Genomic DNA, 18,438 nt, shown 5'->3' on the forward strand with positions numbered 1-18,438 from the left:
TGAACAAAAAAGTATTAGGTCATTTTGTGATTTTCGCAATAATTATTAAAATATTAATTCAAAATGCTTAGCAAACAATATTATACATATGTACAAGATGTCCGGTAATAATCGCCCCACCTCTCTAGGGCTGATAGAGCAGGTCAAACTGAACATAAAAGTCCTGTATCATTTTCCGATTTTCGCAATAATTATTAAAATATTAATTAAAAATGCTCAGCGTAGGAGCGCGCGCCGCATATAGCGCTCAGCATACCGTGAGCGTTTTTAATTAATAGTTCAATAATTATTGCGCTAATCGCAAAATGATACATGACTTTTATGTTCAGTTGGACCTGCTCTATCTGCCCTAGAGAGTTGGGGTGATTATTACCGGACATCTTGTAGATATGTATAATATTATTTGCTAAGCGTTTTTAATTAATATTTTAATAATTATTGTGAAAATCGCAAAATGACTTAATACTTTTTTGTTTAGTTCACTGTACTCTACCCACTCACGAGCGTTGGCTCATTAGTTATGAGACACCCTGTATATGATATTACATATTTTGGTCAATTAAAAAGTAACATATCCATTAAGATTTTGTCATAGAGTATCCCTATAATATAGTTTTTTTAACAACTAATTTTTATTATCACCGTTACCGAACCAAATTTTATTTTTTGTGCTGAAGAAGATTCAAAATCGAGCTCGAAACGTCCGCTATTAAGTTTATTTTTATTTTTATTTTCACGCTCTAACTTGATTATTATTTATATGAATATGTATTAAATTAGTCATTTTATTATATCCACAATTATATTATTTTATTTATATTTTTATTTTATTTTTGAATCTGTATTACCTTTGTCATATCAATTGTTATACCTATATTCCTTTGCTCTCTATTGCTATTAATCATTTATTAATCATTTATTTCAATATAGTTATTGCCATTCAATAAGTAAATATAATTTTAATGCAGATATTTTTTCTTTTATATTATCTTATGTGTATTTTATACCCTTAATCGCCATAGAATTTTATGTTTTTTTTCTGGAAAAATTCTCGGTAGAGATATAAGATACATAAAATCGAATTATATTTTTACAAACTATATACTGTCTGTTTAGTAATGATATTTTCGAGACATTAGTAGAAAAGGTTATTTCATTCTATCTGATTCATTATGATTGATTCTAATGAATTTATTTCATGTCTACATAAATTATGAATCACTTGAAAAAAATTCATCGTCTTTGCGATTGAAGTTTGATTTTATTATAGTTATACCGAGAACAATGAAAATGATATTGTAATATTTCTTGTAATTTCATTCGCAAATGTATTATCAATTTATATTATCTTTTAGTAGTTATTATAAATGTATATAATTATACAGTTATATGTATATAGTATTATACATAAACATACATTTTCATATAAATTATTTCGAAACTTCAGAATATGTACATTATATTAGCACAACGCAATATATAATTTTAACTTTAATTAAAAAGAGTTTAATTTTACAAGAATTTCTTAATGAACACTTATGAAAAAATGAGAGAATTATATATATTTTCTTTCTAATTGATTTATTAAGTATGATCTTTTCATTTTAAATAATATCACTTGTATTGCGATCGATGCTTCTAGGTATTTTATATTTTTTACTTATTTTCTATTTTATTAAGTAGTCGATAAAATCTGATAAATCATCGATAATATTCTCAGTATGTTCTATCGTGTTGCGATAGTTCAATTTTTTTTCATAATAATTTTTTTTCTTTTCTCGGCAAAATTTATAAAAGATACAAAAATGAGACATCGTGGAGGAGTTTTTTCGTTTATGAGTGCTCTCAGTTTCCATTTTCTTTAATATCTTTAGCACTTCTGCCATATCTTTATATGTTTTATTCGACGAGTTTAATGGATTTAGCGCAAAAAAAAAAAAATGAGAACATTGAAGTAGGTAATTCCAGAAAATTCTTCTGCTAGCGTAAATCTCGTAATCACAGAAAAGGTGATGTCATATTAAATACCTTACATGTATTTACATATAGGGTGAGAAAAAAGTATGAAAACCCTGAAAAATCTCAAATTTAAGTTTTACAGAAAAAAAATCTAAAGCAAGATCGGGGAAGAATCTGGTCATCTAAGGCAAGATTTATTCACTTTTTTCGTTCATTTCATATTTTATATTAAAAAATATAACAAACTTTAAAATATCTCAAGAAATTCTTAACCAAAGAAGTTTTATTATAGTATTTTGGAAAGCTCTTGAAGTAAGCTATAAGAATATGTAATTAAAATAGGGTGTTTCCTTTAAGAAATTGAAAGTGATCTTCACGTGGCCTTCAAGCGATTATTCAAGGTCAAATCAATGACATCATCTTATGTCCCTCTCGAAGTCATAGATACAACTTTTGTCTGAAACGTTTTTCTATAAAACTTATATTTTTCAAGATTTTTCAGGGTTTCTGTACTTTTTCCTCACCTTGTGTAATATATGTGTCACTTTCTGCGAATGTGCATGCAGAATTTTCTGCAAAAGCAAGTTGACTGTTTGTTAATTAAGTTGAATAACTAACAAGTGGCAGATTTGCTTAAGTGTCATGACTAAACCGAGACTTATCCATGCTATCAATCTTCTTCGTAAATTGCGAGCTGACTATGTATAATTTAACATCATTATCATACGCTCCCGATAGAAAAAAATTGAATAGATTTCACATTTATGATTATTCGACGATTCGTGGCAAGAATAAAATGTTAATTAGCTGACAATTCGCACATACGGCATTGCAGCTTTTCTCCAGAATGGCATAAGGAACTGCTGATTAACCCCGTTGCACCTTCTGACAATAAGAAATTGTACGCACGACTGTTCCCGTCGTTATTTTGTATATCCCTATTATTCTCATGCGAATATTTACGATGCTTAGTTTCTTCTGGTGGAATTTTTCGCGACTTGTATTTCTTTCGTGCGAAGTCTCGCGACTTTGCGAGAATCGCGTGGGTGCACATTTCTTACGCAACGGATTTCTTACGGAACTTCAACAGTGAGCGCAATCATACGGGAACTAATTAAAACGACCTTAAAATTACTTATTTTCTATTATTCGTTATATTGTACAATCGAAATTTTAATTGGCATGCACAACCATATGTTTCCTTCTTAAGGGAATCCTGAAGCTGTTCCATATTACCGATCAAAATCTAACCTAACATAAGAATATATTTACTTAAGGGGATAATTTATGTAAACTCTTAGAAATAAATTCGAAGTCTTAGTAAAAGAGATTTTTTTGAAAGTGCGACACTTTCAAGAAAATCTCTTTTACTGAGACTTCGAATTTATTTCTAAGAGTTTACATATATTCTTTCATGCATTTCCAGGCGGGAACGTATCATTTTGTACGTGCAAATTGCAAAACTTTTAAAATAATAATTTTGATGTCTAACGAAGCAATTGTTTTGATCGGTAAGGTAGGACGGTACGATATCCCCTTAATATAAAAGTTACAATTTATACACATAAAATAAAATAGATTTCTACTCTAAGAATTGCATGAAAGAATATTTGTGAACTTTTAGAAATCAGCTTAGAAGTCTAGATAAAAAACATTTCGTTGCAAAAATGTTGGTGTCTGTGAAGTTGGAACGACGTTTTATTAATTTTTAAAAAATAATGGCAGTTTCAGTAGCACTTTTCATAGTTCTATAGTTCCTCATAAACATTAAAAAAAGTTCTGCATTTTTAATATCAAAAACACCAAAAATAAAAAATGACGTGCTAGCTTCACGTTTCCAGCACGGCACATCCTCCTCTAAAGTACAAGAACATATCGAAAATCAAGATGTTTAGTAAGAGTTCTCGTTAGTTCTATACTAATTCTATAATTATATGTCGTTTCAAGGCAAAATTCCAACAAATTACCAAAAAAATTAAAAATAAAAAATGACGCGCTAACTTCGCGAATTTAGCACGACACTTTCCTCTCTAAAGTACTAAAATGAATTGAAAATTCTTATTTTTTACAAGAGTTCCCGATAGTTCTAATTGAGAGTCGCATATACATATATACAATTTCAGATTGATATTCCACCAATTAACTTTCAAACAATTTTTGTTTTAATTGCGTATTACGACACTTAGTATAAATGTGTCGTGCTGATGATTTTCGACAGGTCTAACGGTAGTTCTCGACAGTTCTCCAAGAGTTCTATGCATTAGAATTAGTTTTAAACAGAGTTCCGATTATTATTTATTTTTAGAACAATTTTTAACAATTACGTCCAGCACGACACTTAGTAAAAATGTGTCTTTTCAGAACTTTTGTAAAGCGTTTTAGAGAAACTTTTTATAAAAAAGTTGAACAAAAAATATATTTTTATGTAAAACTTATTTTAATTTTATTGTAATTTTTAAAAGTATATAATTTTTAACATTTCTCTATATATTTTTATATTTTATGTAAATTAAAAATATATATACGTCAAAAGTATTTAACAATAATAGATAAAAAATTCAAACTATATTATATACATATATCACCAAAGCAGGGCATATACATATATCAAAATACATGTATGAGTCAATTGAACTTTAGATTATCGGAATTCAGTAACAGTTGGGCCGATCGAATTTTTACTAGGCTCAATCGATAACTTGGGTTCTAATTAATAATAAATAAATATTAGGAAGATACTTCTACTCTTATACTTTATGTATGTTATGAACAAAGATATCATGATACAATGCTTCATCGGATAATTTTTTTATTTAAGAAACGTCAATATCATGAATATTCATACATCATCACAATTTCATCAAAAATAACAAATTTTTTTACGTTTGCAATTTTTAGCACAAGGCTGCATTAATTGCGCTCTGGGATATTTGCACTCTTAATATAATCGTAAATTTATTTATTTTAATAATTTTGATAGTAAATTATAAATTTATAATACTTACACGTACACATGCATATAAAGCTGCAAATTTTATAAATATACCTATACATAAATATTTATAATTTACCGCTATCGAGATTATTGATAAATAAATTTATCATTGACACTATTGATAATGTCATTGTTATGATATTGCATGAGATAATTTATAACCTGGTATTTCAAATAAATTATGAAATTAATTAATTCTTGAATTAATTATCGGTAATTAACTATTCTTATTAATGTAATTATTCATTTTCTGTAGCAGAATAATGTAATCATTAGTGTAACAGCAGAAGTGAAAAAAAAGAAAATTTTAAATATATGTATAATTTTAAATAATTACAATTAAAAATTTAAAAATAATATAATAGAAACAATTCTCATCCTTTTGATTCTAACAATAAGAATGTCATTCTTTTATTATTGCGATATACTTTACGAAATCTGTTAACGCTCTCTACATGAGTATGATCATTAAATTAATTATACTTATCTACCGTATATGCAATCATCATCCTTTCTTAATAGACACATTTTATTCTTCCGTATAGAAATCGTGTTGCGGAAAAGCTATTGCCACAATGTTACCAAAGACTGTTGCAAGTTTGATTTATCTATTGTTATTCACAATCATCAAGCGCCAGCTGGTGGTGGTAAATGAAAAATTAGTATGGAAGAAAATAATAGAAAATTTTACATCTTGCACACATAATAAAATTATTATCATTTATTATTTATTTTTATTATTTATTATTATTGATATCACGTAAAAAGAATTTTTTAATTGAAAATATAGGAAAGTAATATTTTTTGTAGCTTCTAACAAGTTAATCTTTATAATATAATATATCATTTATTGATGAAATTATTAATAATTTCCTTCCTTCCGCACAGATCGACGCGAATGGAGATGGCTTCATCAATGTCACCGAATTGCGAAGCGCACTGGATGTTTGCGGTTTCAAGATGCCAGGCTACAAGGTGCGCCAGATGATCGAGGAATACGATGATAAGCAGCGACTCGAGCACAGAGGTCGTCTTTCCTTTGAGGAATTCGAAAAACTCTGCAAGGAACTCAAGGCTAACGAACTGGGTTCCACGTTCAAACACGTCGTCTCGAAAAAGGAAAACCTTGAAACTTTAGGTGGAATTTCCGAAGCATCCAGCGAAGGCACCACACATTCAGTCAGACTCGAAGAACAATTGGCGTTCAGCGACTGGATCAACACTAATCTTTTACACGATCCTGATTTGAAGCATTTGTTGCCTATCGATCCTGAGGGAAAGGCACTTTATGACAAAGTTAAAGATGGAATTTTGCTCTGGTATATATATGTATAATATAATATTTTATTATTTTTATTATTTATTCAAATAATATTATTTTTGAAAGATTAGATATAAAATAAATTTCTAGTTGTATTTTATTATGTTTTAATTGTATTTTAAATTTAATTGTATTTTAATCTCTCTTTTATTTATTATCCTTCTCCTTTTTTGTTTTATTTTTTTCTCTTTCTTTTCCCTCTGTACTTCTTCTCTCTTTTCTAATTTTCTTCATTTCTATTTCCATTTTTATCTTCCTTTTCCTTTTTTTCTTATTATTTTACTCCTAAAATTCTTTTCTTTTAGATCTCTTTCCTTTCGTCTTATCACTTTATCGTTTGACAGAAAATTAAATTTATATTGAGTGGAGCTGACTTAACGTTAAGTTGGTTCTCCTTTAAAAAAAATTATAAATAAAATAATTTTAAAAAAACAAATGCATAATAATTAGGTGCTAATTTGTGTATAAAATTTTTTTTATCCTTTACTTATTTCTTCTAATTGTTGACTCATCTAACTTCTATCCTCCTTCCTTTTGTTTTGTTCTTTTCTATTATTCTAATTTTTCCGTTTCTTCCTAATAATTATCTCTAACAACACACATGTTTAAAAGATATTTATAAGAGAGCCATAGAATGTTAAAATATGTTTTAATATCCTATGAATCTTTTATAAATCTTTTATATTTTAAACATATGTGTGCTGTTAAGGATAATATTTTCACGTTCTTTTATTTCGTTGTTTCCTTTTCACATATACTTTCTTCATTTTCTCTTTCTCATTTTCAATCTCTCTCACTTTTTTGTTCGATTATTGTAATCAAAATAAAAAACGAAAGTCTAGAAGATACATGTATATACATATAGAAGTTTTAACACTTAAGGGAAATAAAGATATCAGAAATGTAAATTTTAATTTATTTCAATAGGTAAATGATTGTAAACCCATTGCTAAAGTTTCTCTTTTATTTTTCAGCAAAATAATTAATCATTCCTGCCCGGATACTATTGATGAGCGTACGATTAACAAGAAAAATTTAACGTTGTACAAGAAGCACGAGAATTTAACGCTAGCGTTGTCGTCAGCTCAGGCTATTGGCTGCAACATCATAAACATTGATGCCCACGATCTCACAAAAGGTTCACCGCATTTAGTGCTAGGGCTGCTCTGGCAGATTATTCGAATTGGCTTGTTCAACCAAATTACTCTTGAGAATTGCCCTGGCCTTGCCACACTTTTGCAAGATGGTGAACGAATTGAAGATCTACTTAAACTGTCTCCGGAGGCCATTCTTCTCAGATGGGTGAACCATCATCTGGAGAACGCTGGCATCGCCAGACGATGCAACAACTTCCAGTCGGACATCACGGACTCCGAGATTTATACCTATCTTATTAAGCAGATCGCGCCCAACTCGACTGGCGTCACCTTAGAGGCCTTAATGGAGCCGAACCATATGTCTAGAGCGGAGATCATGCTTCAACAAGCAGCTAAATTAGGCTGTCGTAGCTTTGTAACTCCCAGTGATGTTGTAAATGGTATTTACAAGCTCAATTTAGCCTTCGTTGCCAATATGTTCAACAACTATCCTGGATTGGATAAGCCAGAAAGCAATATTGAGGGTTTAGAGTCTCTCGAAGAAACGCGAGAAGAAAAAACCTACAGAAATTGGATGAATTCAATGGGCGTGATGCCTCACGTCAACTGGCTCTATTCAGATTTGGCCGATGGTCTTGTTATCTTCCAGCTGTATGATATTATTAAGCCGGGAACTGTGAATTGGAACAAAGTGCACAAGAAATTTACAAAGCTTCGAAAGTTCATGGAAAAGCTGGAGAATTGCAATTACGCTGTCGAGTTGGGCAAACAAATGAATTTCTCGCTCGTGGGTATTGCCGGACAGGACCTCAACGATGGAAACGCGACCCTGACGTTAGCCCTTATATGGCAGTTGATGAGGTCGTATACATTGTCGATTTTGACGTCTCTAGCTGGTACTCAGGGAAGCGTTGAAAAAGAAATCGTCCACTGGGTAAATTCTAAACTTCAAACGGCCGGAAAAACTAGCAGTATCAAGGGATTCCAAGATTATGCGATATCAGATGGCAAGGTTGTCCTTGATCTTATCGATGCTATCAAACCTGGCTCGGTGAACTATGATCTCATTAAAGAGGGCGGGACTGAAAAGGTGAGCGTTCTGTTTGTTAACGATGTCACAGACACTATATTGATCACCATATTTATTGCTTTTTTTTCATTACGCAGGAAAACCTGGATAACGCTAAATACGCGATATCTTTAGCGCGGAAATGTGGCGCACGTGTTTATGCATTGCCGGAAGATATCACTGAAGTGAAGCCGAAAATGGTGTTGACGGTGTTCGCCTGCTTGATGGCCATGGACTATATCCCGAACATGGATTCTGTGAAAAATCAGCCGAATAACGTCGTAAACGATGACCAATAATGTAGACGTCCTATCTACTATATATATACCTTTTGTACACAGAAACTTTTTCATACCGGCCGTATCGCTTCGCACCTCTTCCATGAGCGTAACACTTGTATATACGTAGTTTAAGTTAGTTTGAGAAGAGTAGTACTAGGAAAAGTACTAGGACAAGACGAGAAGAGAATAACCCGAGAACTTGGGAATTACGATGAAATCCTGTTTGATTCCCATTTGAATGAATAGTCACGCGAGATATGACAAAAATCATGTGCTTGACGAAGGAAATTATTTTACCGTAAAAACTCTTAGATATTTCTTGACTCTATAAAACATAAGTATATAAAATATCAGTATAATAGTTCATGTGTGATACTTTAAATATATATACAATCGTTGCAGTAGTAATTTTGTCTACAATATAAACGATCGAAATTTTTGAAATAAATGGATTTTTTATATTAAAGTATAAGGTGGGGATCAGATAATTTCTCAACGACTTGAACTTACGTTATCGCGCGTGTATATCGATATTTTTTTTTCCATGTAAAAAGTGCGCAAATTATCCCTCGAATTGGCGTTGTTAAGTTTTAAATACTTTTTTCATACATAGCGATTAATTGCTTATCATGTTATTATCGAAAAATATCTACAACGCATATTGAAATATTTTGAGAGATAAATACAAAGTGTTACAAATCCTTTGTTAATTTTTACGATTTTGAGAAATTAAAAAATTTTGAGAAAAATTCTTAGTCCAAATTTATACACTAAATGCAAAACTATAAAAATTACAATAAATTATCTTTTATCGTATATTTCTCTTAAGAAAATTGAGTTTTGATTTAATTCGATAAATTAACGAATATTTTGTATATATATTTTAAGTAAACAAATTGTCTGGCCCATACGTATAGAGTGAATGAAGTTTAACTTGAAATTCAAAAAACTCGTATTATACACGTATAATATATAGTATGGACGTAAAAATATATTTAACACAATGTATACATACATATATCTATAGTATAGGTGTAAGAGACTTGTGATCTGTTTGAATTGTTATTTTACGCACTCTCAGTGATTCGCAGTGTCTATCAGAGAGCCACGACGGTCTAAAAAAACACCTTGTTGGTTCAGTTTTTTGCGCATAAACGGATTTTATATCGAGTGTAATTTGCAATAATTATACATAAATTATACAAATATATTTCTTTATATATATATATACATATTATATACATATATTACACAATAATGTCGATGAATTTTTATATATTTTGTCTGGCTCTAAACAAAAATCTCCTGAACTAGAAAGCGAAGGCTTTTGATACCTTATTATTGAAATCTGCCTACGCCACTGTAGCGTGGTAACAGTTTCTATGACACTCGTATATTAAAAAAAGATATATTATTCAAAAATGTCAGTTGATGATTATGTGCCCCATTAGTCGTCAGATTATGTGCGTTGGACAGATAATGAATAATAATAATGTAATCATGTTGACACAAAAATTATTATAATTGTGCCATTATTATACTGAGGTGTGATTTGATATTTACATGATATTTATAATCAATTCGAAAATCGAAACGTACTTATGCAACTAATAGCGAGTATTAAAAAAATATTTGCAGTTAATTTTTGCAAATATAAAGATAAAAAGCATTTCTTCGTCCTTTTCTCTTTTTCTCTCTCAATTTACAGGTTTATGTAATGTGCGTAGATTATAAAATTAATCGTTTTGAAAAAATAAATGATTCTTATGCATGAAACAAAGGTTCAATCTCAAAACATATCGAAGTGACTGAAAGTTTTTTGAGAAAATTTTAAAAGGAGAGAGAAAGAGAATTTTATTATATTGCATATAATTAAAACTTTTAATGTAAAATATATATGCAATATATAAATCATTAAATTTTTAGTAACAAAAGGAGAGGAAAAAAAGATAAGAATTAAAGGAAATTTATGAAAAAATTAACATACTTTGCATAATTATCATAGATTTGAATTACAGCAGATCAGATTGGTTAATTATTATATTCAGATGTTAATTCATTGTATTAGAATGATATAAAAAATTATTTACAATGATTATAACTAACTAAGTGCAATGTGTATCGAAATTTGTATAGATACTTTTATTCCATTAATGGAATAACAATTTTTAATTAATGGAAAAACAAGTTTAAATTTGACGTCTTAAGACATCATTGCATTATTATTCCAAGAGCAAACAGTAGATACGTAAACGCGTAATTGCAGCGTGTTTATGTACTAAAAAAATTACTTGAGAAAGAGTAGAAGTTGAAAAATTAATTTGATGCAAACTTGGAATATTTATGTCATGTATTTAATTATGTTCTCGTATTTGAAACATATGCGATTCGAAAATTATCGAGGGCTATTGGCAATTTGTCTAATTAGAATTAAGAATTGCAATCATTGAATAACAATCTGAATTTATAATGATCACTGTATGCGTGCATTTTATATATACACATATATACATATATATATATACGCGCCAACATATGCGCATACTATTGTGTGTGTGTGTATATGTACGTGTTATGCGTTCATCGTGTAGTTATAATTTAACGTGTACGTAAATTAAATAAAAGAAATTTATTATATACAATATCTTATTGATTCATTACTAATTAGTGGCAAAGCAGAATGCAAAATAAACAATTGGAAAAATGATTTTACTTTCAACAAATTACAGTGTGAGAGTCAAAAGTGAATACATCTTGCAAAAATGAAAATTTGACAATTTTCACATATATATATATATATATGTATATATGTATATACGCATATATGTATATACGCATTTCTCAAAAAAATTAACGGGATAGCGTTTTTTTCACGAAAAAATTGTCAAATTTTGAAGTGCTGTAATTTTGGCAGAAATTATCCTACTGAAACGAACAAAAAAGTAAATTAAAGTATAAAGTGTCTACTTTGAGACTCTTAGGCCCATGACGATACATTCATGGTTTGGGTCTTCTTCAGATATTCAAGTTCTAAAAAATCGAAAGTTGTCAGAAGAAGACCCAAGGTCGAAACGTCATGTAACATTTCATAAGAATTAAATAAACATCTTTTGCCAGTCAAGTCGATTTTTAAGATTATTTTACAGTTTTTTAAAAAACCACTGGCGACTAGTAATATTTCTATTTTTGTTTTAATTTATATTGTCGACGTACTGAAATTTTGGAGCTGAATTTAAAGTGCCAAATGGTATGAAAAAAAAATTAGATCTAAAATTTAGTCTTAATACTTGAAAGCTAATACTTTAAGCTTTAAAATGTTTTTTTTTCATTCTTCTACGATGATCTGTTCGTCTAATATTAAAGTTTAAAAAGAAGTTTTTTGTTAAAATGGAATAACTTTGCAAGAAAAAATTGTACGACAAAAAATAAAAAATTAAAGCTAAAGGAACAGCGTTTTACTTGAAATTGGTTTGATAAGCCATAAAAAATCACCTCACTCGGTGTGATGCGTTAAAGTTGAGATTTTAATTTCTTTATTTACCTCAAATTCCGCTTCAAAGTCAGGTAACTTCAAAAGTGATGAATGTTTGTCATGAGCCCAAGAGCATCTCAAAAAGTAGTTATTTCAAACTTTAATTTGCTTTTTTGTTCGTTTCAGTAAGATAATTTCTCGCAAAATTACAGCACTTCAAAGTTTGACAATTTTTTCGTCAAAAAATTGTTGTCCCGTTAATTGTTTTGAGGAGTGTACATACAGGATGAGGAAAAAGTATGGAAATCCTGAAAAATCTCGAAAAATATAAGTTTTATACAAAAATGTTTCATTGTCAGACAAAAGTTGTATGGTTTCAAGAGGGACGTAAGATGGTGTCATTGATTGGACCTTGAATAGTCACTTGAAGGTCACGTGAAGGTCACTTTCAATTTCTTAAATGGAACATCCCGTTTTTAATTGAACATTCTTATAGCTTGACAGCTTTCCAAAACACTATAATAAAACTTCTTTTGGTTAACCTTTTCACCGACGCAATTCCTTTTTTAGCGAATTTCTATGATACTTTTGCATGTATATCTTTTTATGATTGCTGATCACGAATCTTAAGTCAAATTCCAAAAATTCAAAATTGCGGATCCACTATTCTCATTACTCGATGATTCTGACTGGATATTTTCTTCAAAACCTTCTGATCCAATATTATTTGGAATTTCTTCAAATTCTATAATGATATATCTAAACATACATACTATAGGAAAAGTTATAGAATAAACACGATTATTATAATATATATAAATATATAAATCGATTGAAAATTAAAAAATCCAAACTGCGAGCGCTACTACTGGGGGATCGGAGTACACGGCAAGGTATTTGTTTATTTAAAACTTTTCTAATCTGCGAAAAATATATAAAGTATATTTTATACTTAGATATTCGAGAAATGTTCAGCTAAATCTTTAGCAAAAAATGTTGAATACTTAAAAAAAATCGAACTTTTCCTGAAAAAAAAACATTTTTTTCAAGTTCATTTATTTATAAATAATTACAAATAAATAATTAGTCGCTAAAACCATTAGAGACTTATAAAGTATAACTATTTCTACACCAAAAATATATAGAACGATAGTTTTTTTCATCGAATTATGAATTTTTACATTGTAAAAATGAAAAAAGAAAAGGTGGGAAGTATACCTTCCACCGACGGTGGAAGGGTTAAGAATTTCCTGAGATATTTTAAAGTTTGTCATGATATACTATTTAATATAAAATATGAAATAAATGAAAAAAATAAATAGATATTGCCTTACGCCGGATTCAGACTTGGGCGGAAAAGCAGAAAGCAGGAGCCAATCAGAACTCATGATGGAAGTAAACAGTACAACGGAAAATTTTTCCAGCACGAGTTCTGATTGGCTTCTGCTTTTCTACTTTCTTCTTTTCCACCAAAGTGTGAATTCTTCCTTAGATGGCCGGATCCTTTCTCGATTTTGCCTTAGATTTTTTTTCTGTAAAACTTATATTTTTCAGAGTTTCCATACTTTTTCCTCACCGTGTATATCGAAACATACATTAAAACATACATAAAGTTATAAATAAGACTTTGACTTGAATTTTATTACAAATTATACATTATCTCAAACGTTTCTTAGACTGGACTTCTTCTCGTTAATGTAATAAATTATTGTCAAAATTACATCAATTATAAATACTGCTGCGAGCTCAATCCATATAATTTGTAGTTAAACTGTATGAGACGACAATTATTTACATTAAACATCATGACATCATAAATTATTATGAGAACAAGAATGGGCATTATTTTACGAAATGCTGTTTATTAATCTTTATTTAGTTTTTATAACTTATACTTAGTTTACAATTTTATAATTAATTTTTGTTTTTATTTCAAATATCTAATGTTCATTGTATAGTTTGTCTACGAATATCACATAAAGTACATACAGAGTGTCTCTCTCTCTCTCTCTATAAATATCTAAACAAATATCTTGCAACAAGTTGAAATTATGAGAAAGTTTAATAAGAGAAATTTACAGCTTTGAGTTTGCTACAGAATGTAAAAAATTTTTTTACTCGTGACCTTTTCGAGTTATGAAGGTCATTTTTATTTTTTTCAATGAAACTACTTTATATATAATCTTTTTATATAAATCGACTCCTCACAATATTTTGTGTAAAAAGTTATAAGGATCATAATTGATGATTAAAAATTGAATAGTTTACGAGATATTTTATACTTTAATTTTAAGGTTCAAGATAAATATGTGTTTTCTTTATACCAATTGATTCGTTTTATACTGTATAAAAATATTGAGGCAAGATAATAGAAAAATGAATCTTTTACAAAATATTTTGTAGTTTATATAAAATTATGTCAAACTATAAAATATCTCAATAAACTATTCAATTTTTGACCATCATACTCTTATACAATAATATTATGTCTAATATTGCAGGAAATCGATTTATACAAAATTAAGATAATTTTATTTAAAAAATTGAAAATGAAAAGGTTACAAATAAAAAAAATTTACATACACTTTGTAGCAGATTCAAAGCCGTTCAATTGTTCTTATTAATTTTCTTGTAATTTCTACCAGTTGCCAGAAATATCTCGAAAGCAAATATGCTGGAGCATTTATAGACAGACACCCTGTATACATGTTATATTTTGTCGTTTCAGTTTATGAAGTTGCTTGGTATATCAGTATTAATATTCAGGTCAATCAATTCACCATAAGAAATAGGAGGGAGTTCGCCTTGTGCGGGATTAATGCTGTCCAAGTTAAGCTGCACTATCTCCTTGAACAAAAGTATTCTATTCATGGAGTCAGTTGGAGGTCGTACTTTCCCATCAAATTCAGTAAAAACTGTAAACCTATTGTTGATCTGTATTTTACTGACAAATCTCCCCTGGAAAAGAAAATTATAGATAGAATTCAATTAAATTAGAGTGAAGAGTTCTTAGAGAATTATGACACGAGATATTTTTAAAGAAATATGACATAATAATTTTTTGATGATTGAATTAATAGTGCTAATAGTAAAATGTTATTATTTGTTTTATTAAAATAATTAGAAGTGGTGCTTCAGCGAAAACTCAACTTTTTTTATATTAATCAATAAAACTACCTATTATAAAAATCAAATATATAAGAGTTTTTATGAGAGAGCAAGTCATTGTTAAAAAGTTATTAACAAAAAATATATTGTAATTTTTTAAAACCATATACATTTAATACAGCATACTCTTAGCAGATTTATTTATTTACGAGTATGTGCAGTTAATCGAACGCGTGGGCGAAAGAGGAGCGAAGCCTCTCCCCCTGTATCCCCACTCTGAAAAGAATAATCTAACCTAACTCTATTTCTAGTTTTAAATTAAAATTAGATTCAATTATTCGATCTTTTAACATAAATATAACTAAACTATATAAATATAACTAAAGAGTAAATCATTGCTGTCACAGATTTTATTATATGTTCAATAAATTGATATTAATGTTGTATTAAGGACAAAACTTGGGAACCATCTCCATCTTCAATGATACCTAATCACAGAATGTCTTTCTCAAACATTTGTCTTCTATAAAACTTACATTTTAGCAATTATTGAAGGTAGTAATTTTTAATAACTTACAGTTCCTATATATATATATAAGAAAGATTTAGTTTTTTCAATAAGAAAATATGTAGAATAGAAAAACAAAAATATATTCACATACCATTTTTAAAATTCCTGATGAGAAATCGACGTATCGCGGTGGATTAATGCATCCCATTCGGGATTTCTCAATCGAAAGATTCGATATAGGTTTCGTATCATTGGTCATCGGCAACACGTTAAGTTGAAAGTCAATATTCTCCTCCTTGACCGTATTTGTCTTGAGTTCTCCACGTGTAATCCTGTATACAGTCGCGCAATTGCCCATCGACGAATTTTCTCTAGCCATGAATTGCGACATGCGTTCGATCTTGTGCCGATCAACACCTATACTGAACTGATTGGCGATCTTTCTAAGGACATTCACGACTTCCATACGAGACGGTGGCTCGATTATCAGACCTTCCACACCACCACGTTCATTAAATTTGATTTCGAATATCTGTTCTGTTTCCACTTCTCGCGTCGTGTTACGATCTCTTCCCAAGTTTACAATCGTGGAATTCTGCAAATGACAGAAGAGATTGTCCACCGCTTTGGGACGACACTTTAGCTTGGAGATTAGTGTCATGGTTCCAACTGGTTCGTGGGGATCCGTTTTTATCATGTAGGTCATGTTCAGGTCATATGAATATTCCGGCCCAAATGTCCATTTCGACGTGTCGTTTACGATTACGCTCGCCCCTGATCAAGCAAGAGAAAATTTAATCAGAAATATGATATAAGAATGTAAAATATTATATTGGAATATTCTTATTTATCCATACATATTTTTAAAAAAGATATTATTAAAAGATAATTTTTAGATGTATGTATACAAGGTGTCCGGTAATTGGTAAAAAACCTGCTAATGGCAGATTCTTGAGATCATTTGGAAATGCTTTTCTTCAAAAATATCGTGGCATCAATAATTTTCGAGTTATAAGCGATTGTAAAAAGACGTTGTTTGCAAACTAAACTTTTTGTAATTAAAAAATTACCAAAACTACATTTTTCAGTTAATTTCAGATAGAGTTTACTCTAATAGAATTTTAATTTAAGACTTAATTAAACAAAGATATATAATGATACAAATTGGAAACTTGCGAAAAATGATGATGTTTCTCGATATTTTCGCTGAGGAAAAATCAACTCCAAATGATCTTAAGGAAGCATTCGCAGTTGCGGGTCGAAAAAAAAGCTTTTTTTGTGAATTTTTTTCAGTCGAAACTATTGTGTCACTTATTTTGAAATTTCTACATGGTATCAAACAACGTTAAAATTATGTTTCAGGATTTTTTCGTAGAAGAATGTCCCTTAGTGTCCAAATAACGAGCAATCTCCGAGATAACCCTATTCGGAACTGGAGTAGTCACCGCAAACGAACTTTTTTTTTAGAAGTGCCTTTCGAAGATTGCTTGTTACTTGGACATTATGAGACAGTCTTCTACAAAAAAATTCTGAAATATAGTTTTAATGTTGTTTGACATCATGTAGAAATTTTAGAATAAGTGACACAATAGTTTCGACAGAAAAAATTCCCAAAAAAAAGCTTTTTTTCCGACCCGCAATTGCGGGTGCCCCCTTAAGAATCTGCTATTAACAAGTTTTTCATCAATTACCGGACACCTTGTATAAGATGTATATTTTTTCTTTTTTAATTTTTAATTATATAAAATACTTAAATATATGATGCATTTAATCTTTCATAATTTTTTAAAACTATTTCAGTGAAAAAATATTTAGAAAATTATTAACTGTTAAAATTATTAACTGTAGTTAACTGTAGTTAACGGAATATTATTTCTAGTTCAGATATATCCAAATGACTATATATAATTACAAAACGAGTATATAACTATATATGATTGCATATGACTATATGTGACTATAAAATAAGTGGAATATATATAGTGATATAACAGAGCTTTTAAAAAATGACAAACACTTGATAGATTATAGTTGGATCTGATAATTTTTTTTTTATTTTATTCAGGTTGTATATGACCACATTAATTTCCAAAATATTAGTGCTATAAAATTATTATTGCGTATTATTATTTAAACATGCATTTATGTTTGAAATAGATTAATGCAACATCATGCCACACATAAGAGGGAAGAGAATTTAAGCTTGTTTAACTTATTAGTGGCTTACCAACCTAGGAAGAACGGGATTAGGACAACGTTCATCTCGTAACAACGTAATCCCGCTACACGTACGCTGATACTACTCTTCTTACACTCGCAAGCTGCTTTATATCAGAACGTGCTCATAATTTAACAGCATAATGTTCAACAGCGCTCACATCCGTGCTGAACTCTAGAATGACGCATGTCATGCCTACATTCGACACATGAGTTTGTACTCTTTTACTACACATACACACGTACACGTACGCGCGTTTTGCTGTAGGCGCGATGAAAAATACGTTCACCGTATACATATTCTGTTTAAAATTCTCTCACAAACTTTAAAGTTGAATATTTCTGCCAAAAATAGTAGAATATTAAAAAACCAAAGTGGATATGAAAGAGTACATTTTCAACTTTTAT

At 29.5% G+C, this 18,438-nt stretch overlaps 2 protein-coding genes across 3 annotated transcripts in view; one reads left to right on the forward strand and one right to left on the reverse strand.

Annotated features, from left to right (window-relative positions):
* Window positions 1-11,364, forward strand: part of LOC140675829 (plastin-2-like) — a 52,406-nt gene extending 41,042 nt beyond the window's left edge. Inside the window, exons 2-4 of the mRNA XM_072910441.1 lie at window positions 5,843-6,273; window positions 7,250-8,462; window positions 8,540-11,364. Coding sequence (XP_072766542.1) covers window positions 5,843-6,273; window positions 7,250-8,462; window positions 8,540-8,740 — 1,845 coding nt within the window. The 3' untranslated portion in view covers window positions 8,741-11,364. The remainder of the gene's footprint in view (window positions 1-5,842; window positions 6,274-7,249; window positions 8,463-8,539) is intronic.
* Window positions 11,365-14,036: 2,672 nt separating this feature from the next.
* Window positions 14,037-18,192, reverse strand: LOC140675830 (uncharacterized). Of its 2 annotated transcripts, none has more exons than XM_072910442.1 (3): window positions 18,045-18,192; window positions 15,965-16,587; window positions 14,037-15,152 (listed from the first exon to the last, which is right to left on the reverse strand). In XM_072910442.1, exons 1-3 carry the CDS (start codon window positions 18,073-18,075, stop codon window positions 14,919-14,921), a joined length of 888 nt encoding a protein of 295 aa, XP_072766543.1. In that variant the 5' UTR covers window positions 18,076-18,192; the 3' UTR covers window positions 14,037-14,918. The 2 variants fall into 2 exon arrangements, with proteins under 2 accessions (XP_072766543.1, XP_072766544.1); XM_072910443.1 differs by having other exon boundaries at window positions 18,041-18,158.
* Window positions 18,193-18,438: the final 246 nt, after the last annotated feature.

The sequence above is a fragment of the Anoplolepis gracilipes genome, unplaced genomic scaffold (genome assembly GCF_047496725.1).
Source record: "Anoplolepis gracilipes unplaced genomic scaffold, ASM4749672v1 Contig21, whole genome shotgun sequence".
In the NCBI taxonomy this organism is placed as follows: Eukaryota; Metazoa; Arthropoda; class Insecta; order Hymenoptera; family Formicidae; genus Anoplolepis; species Anoplolepis gracilipes.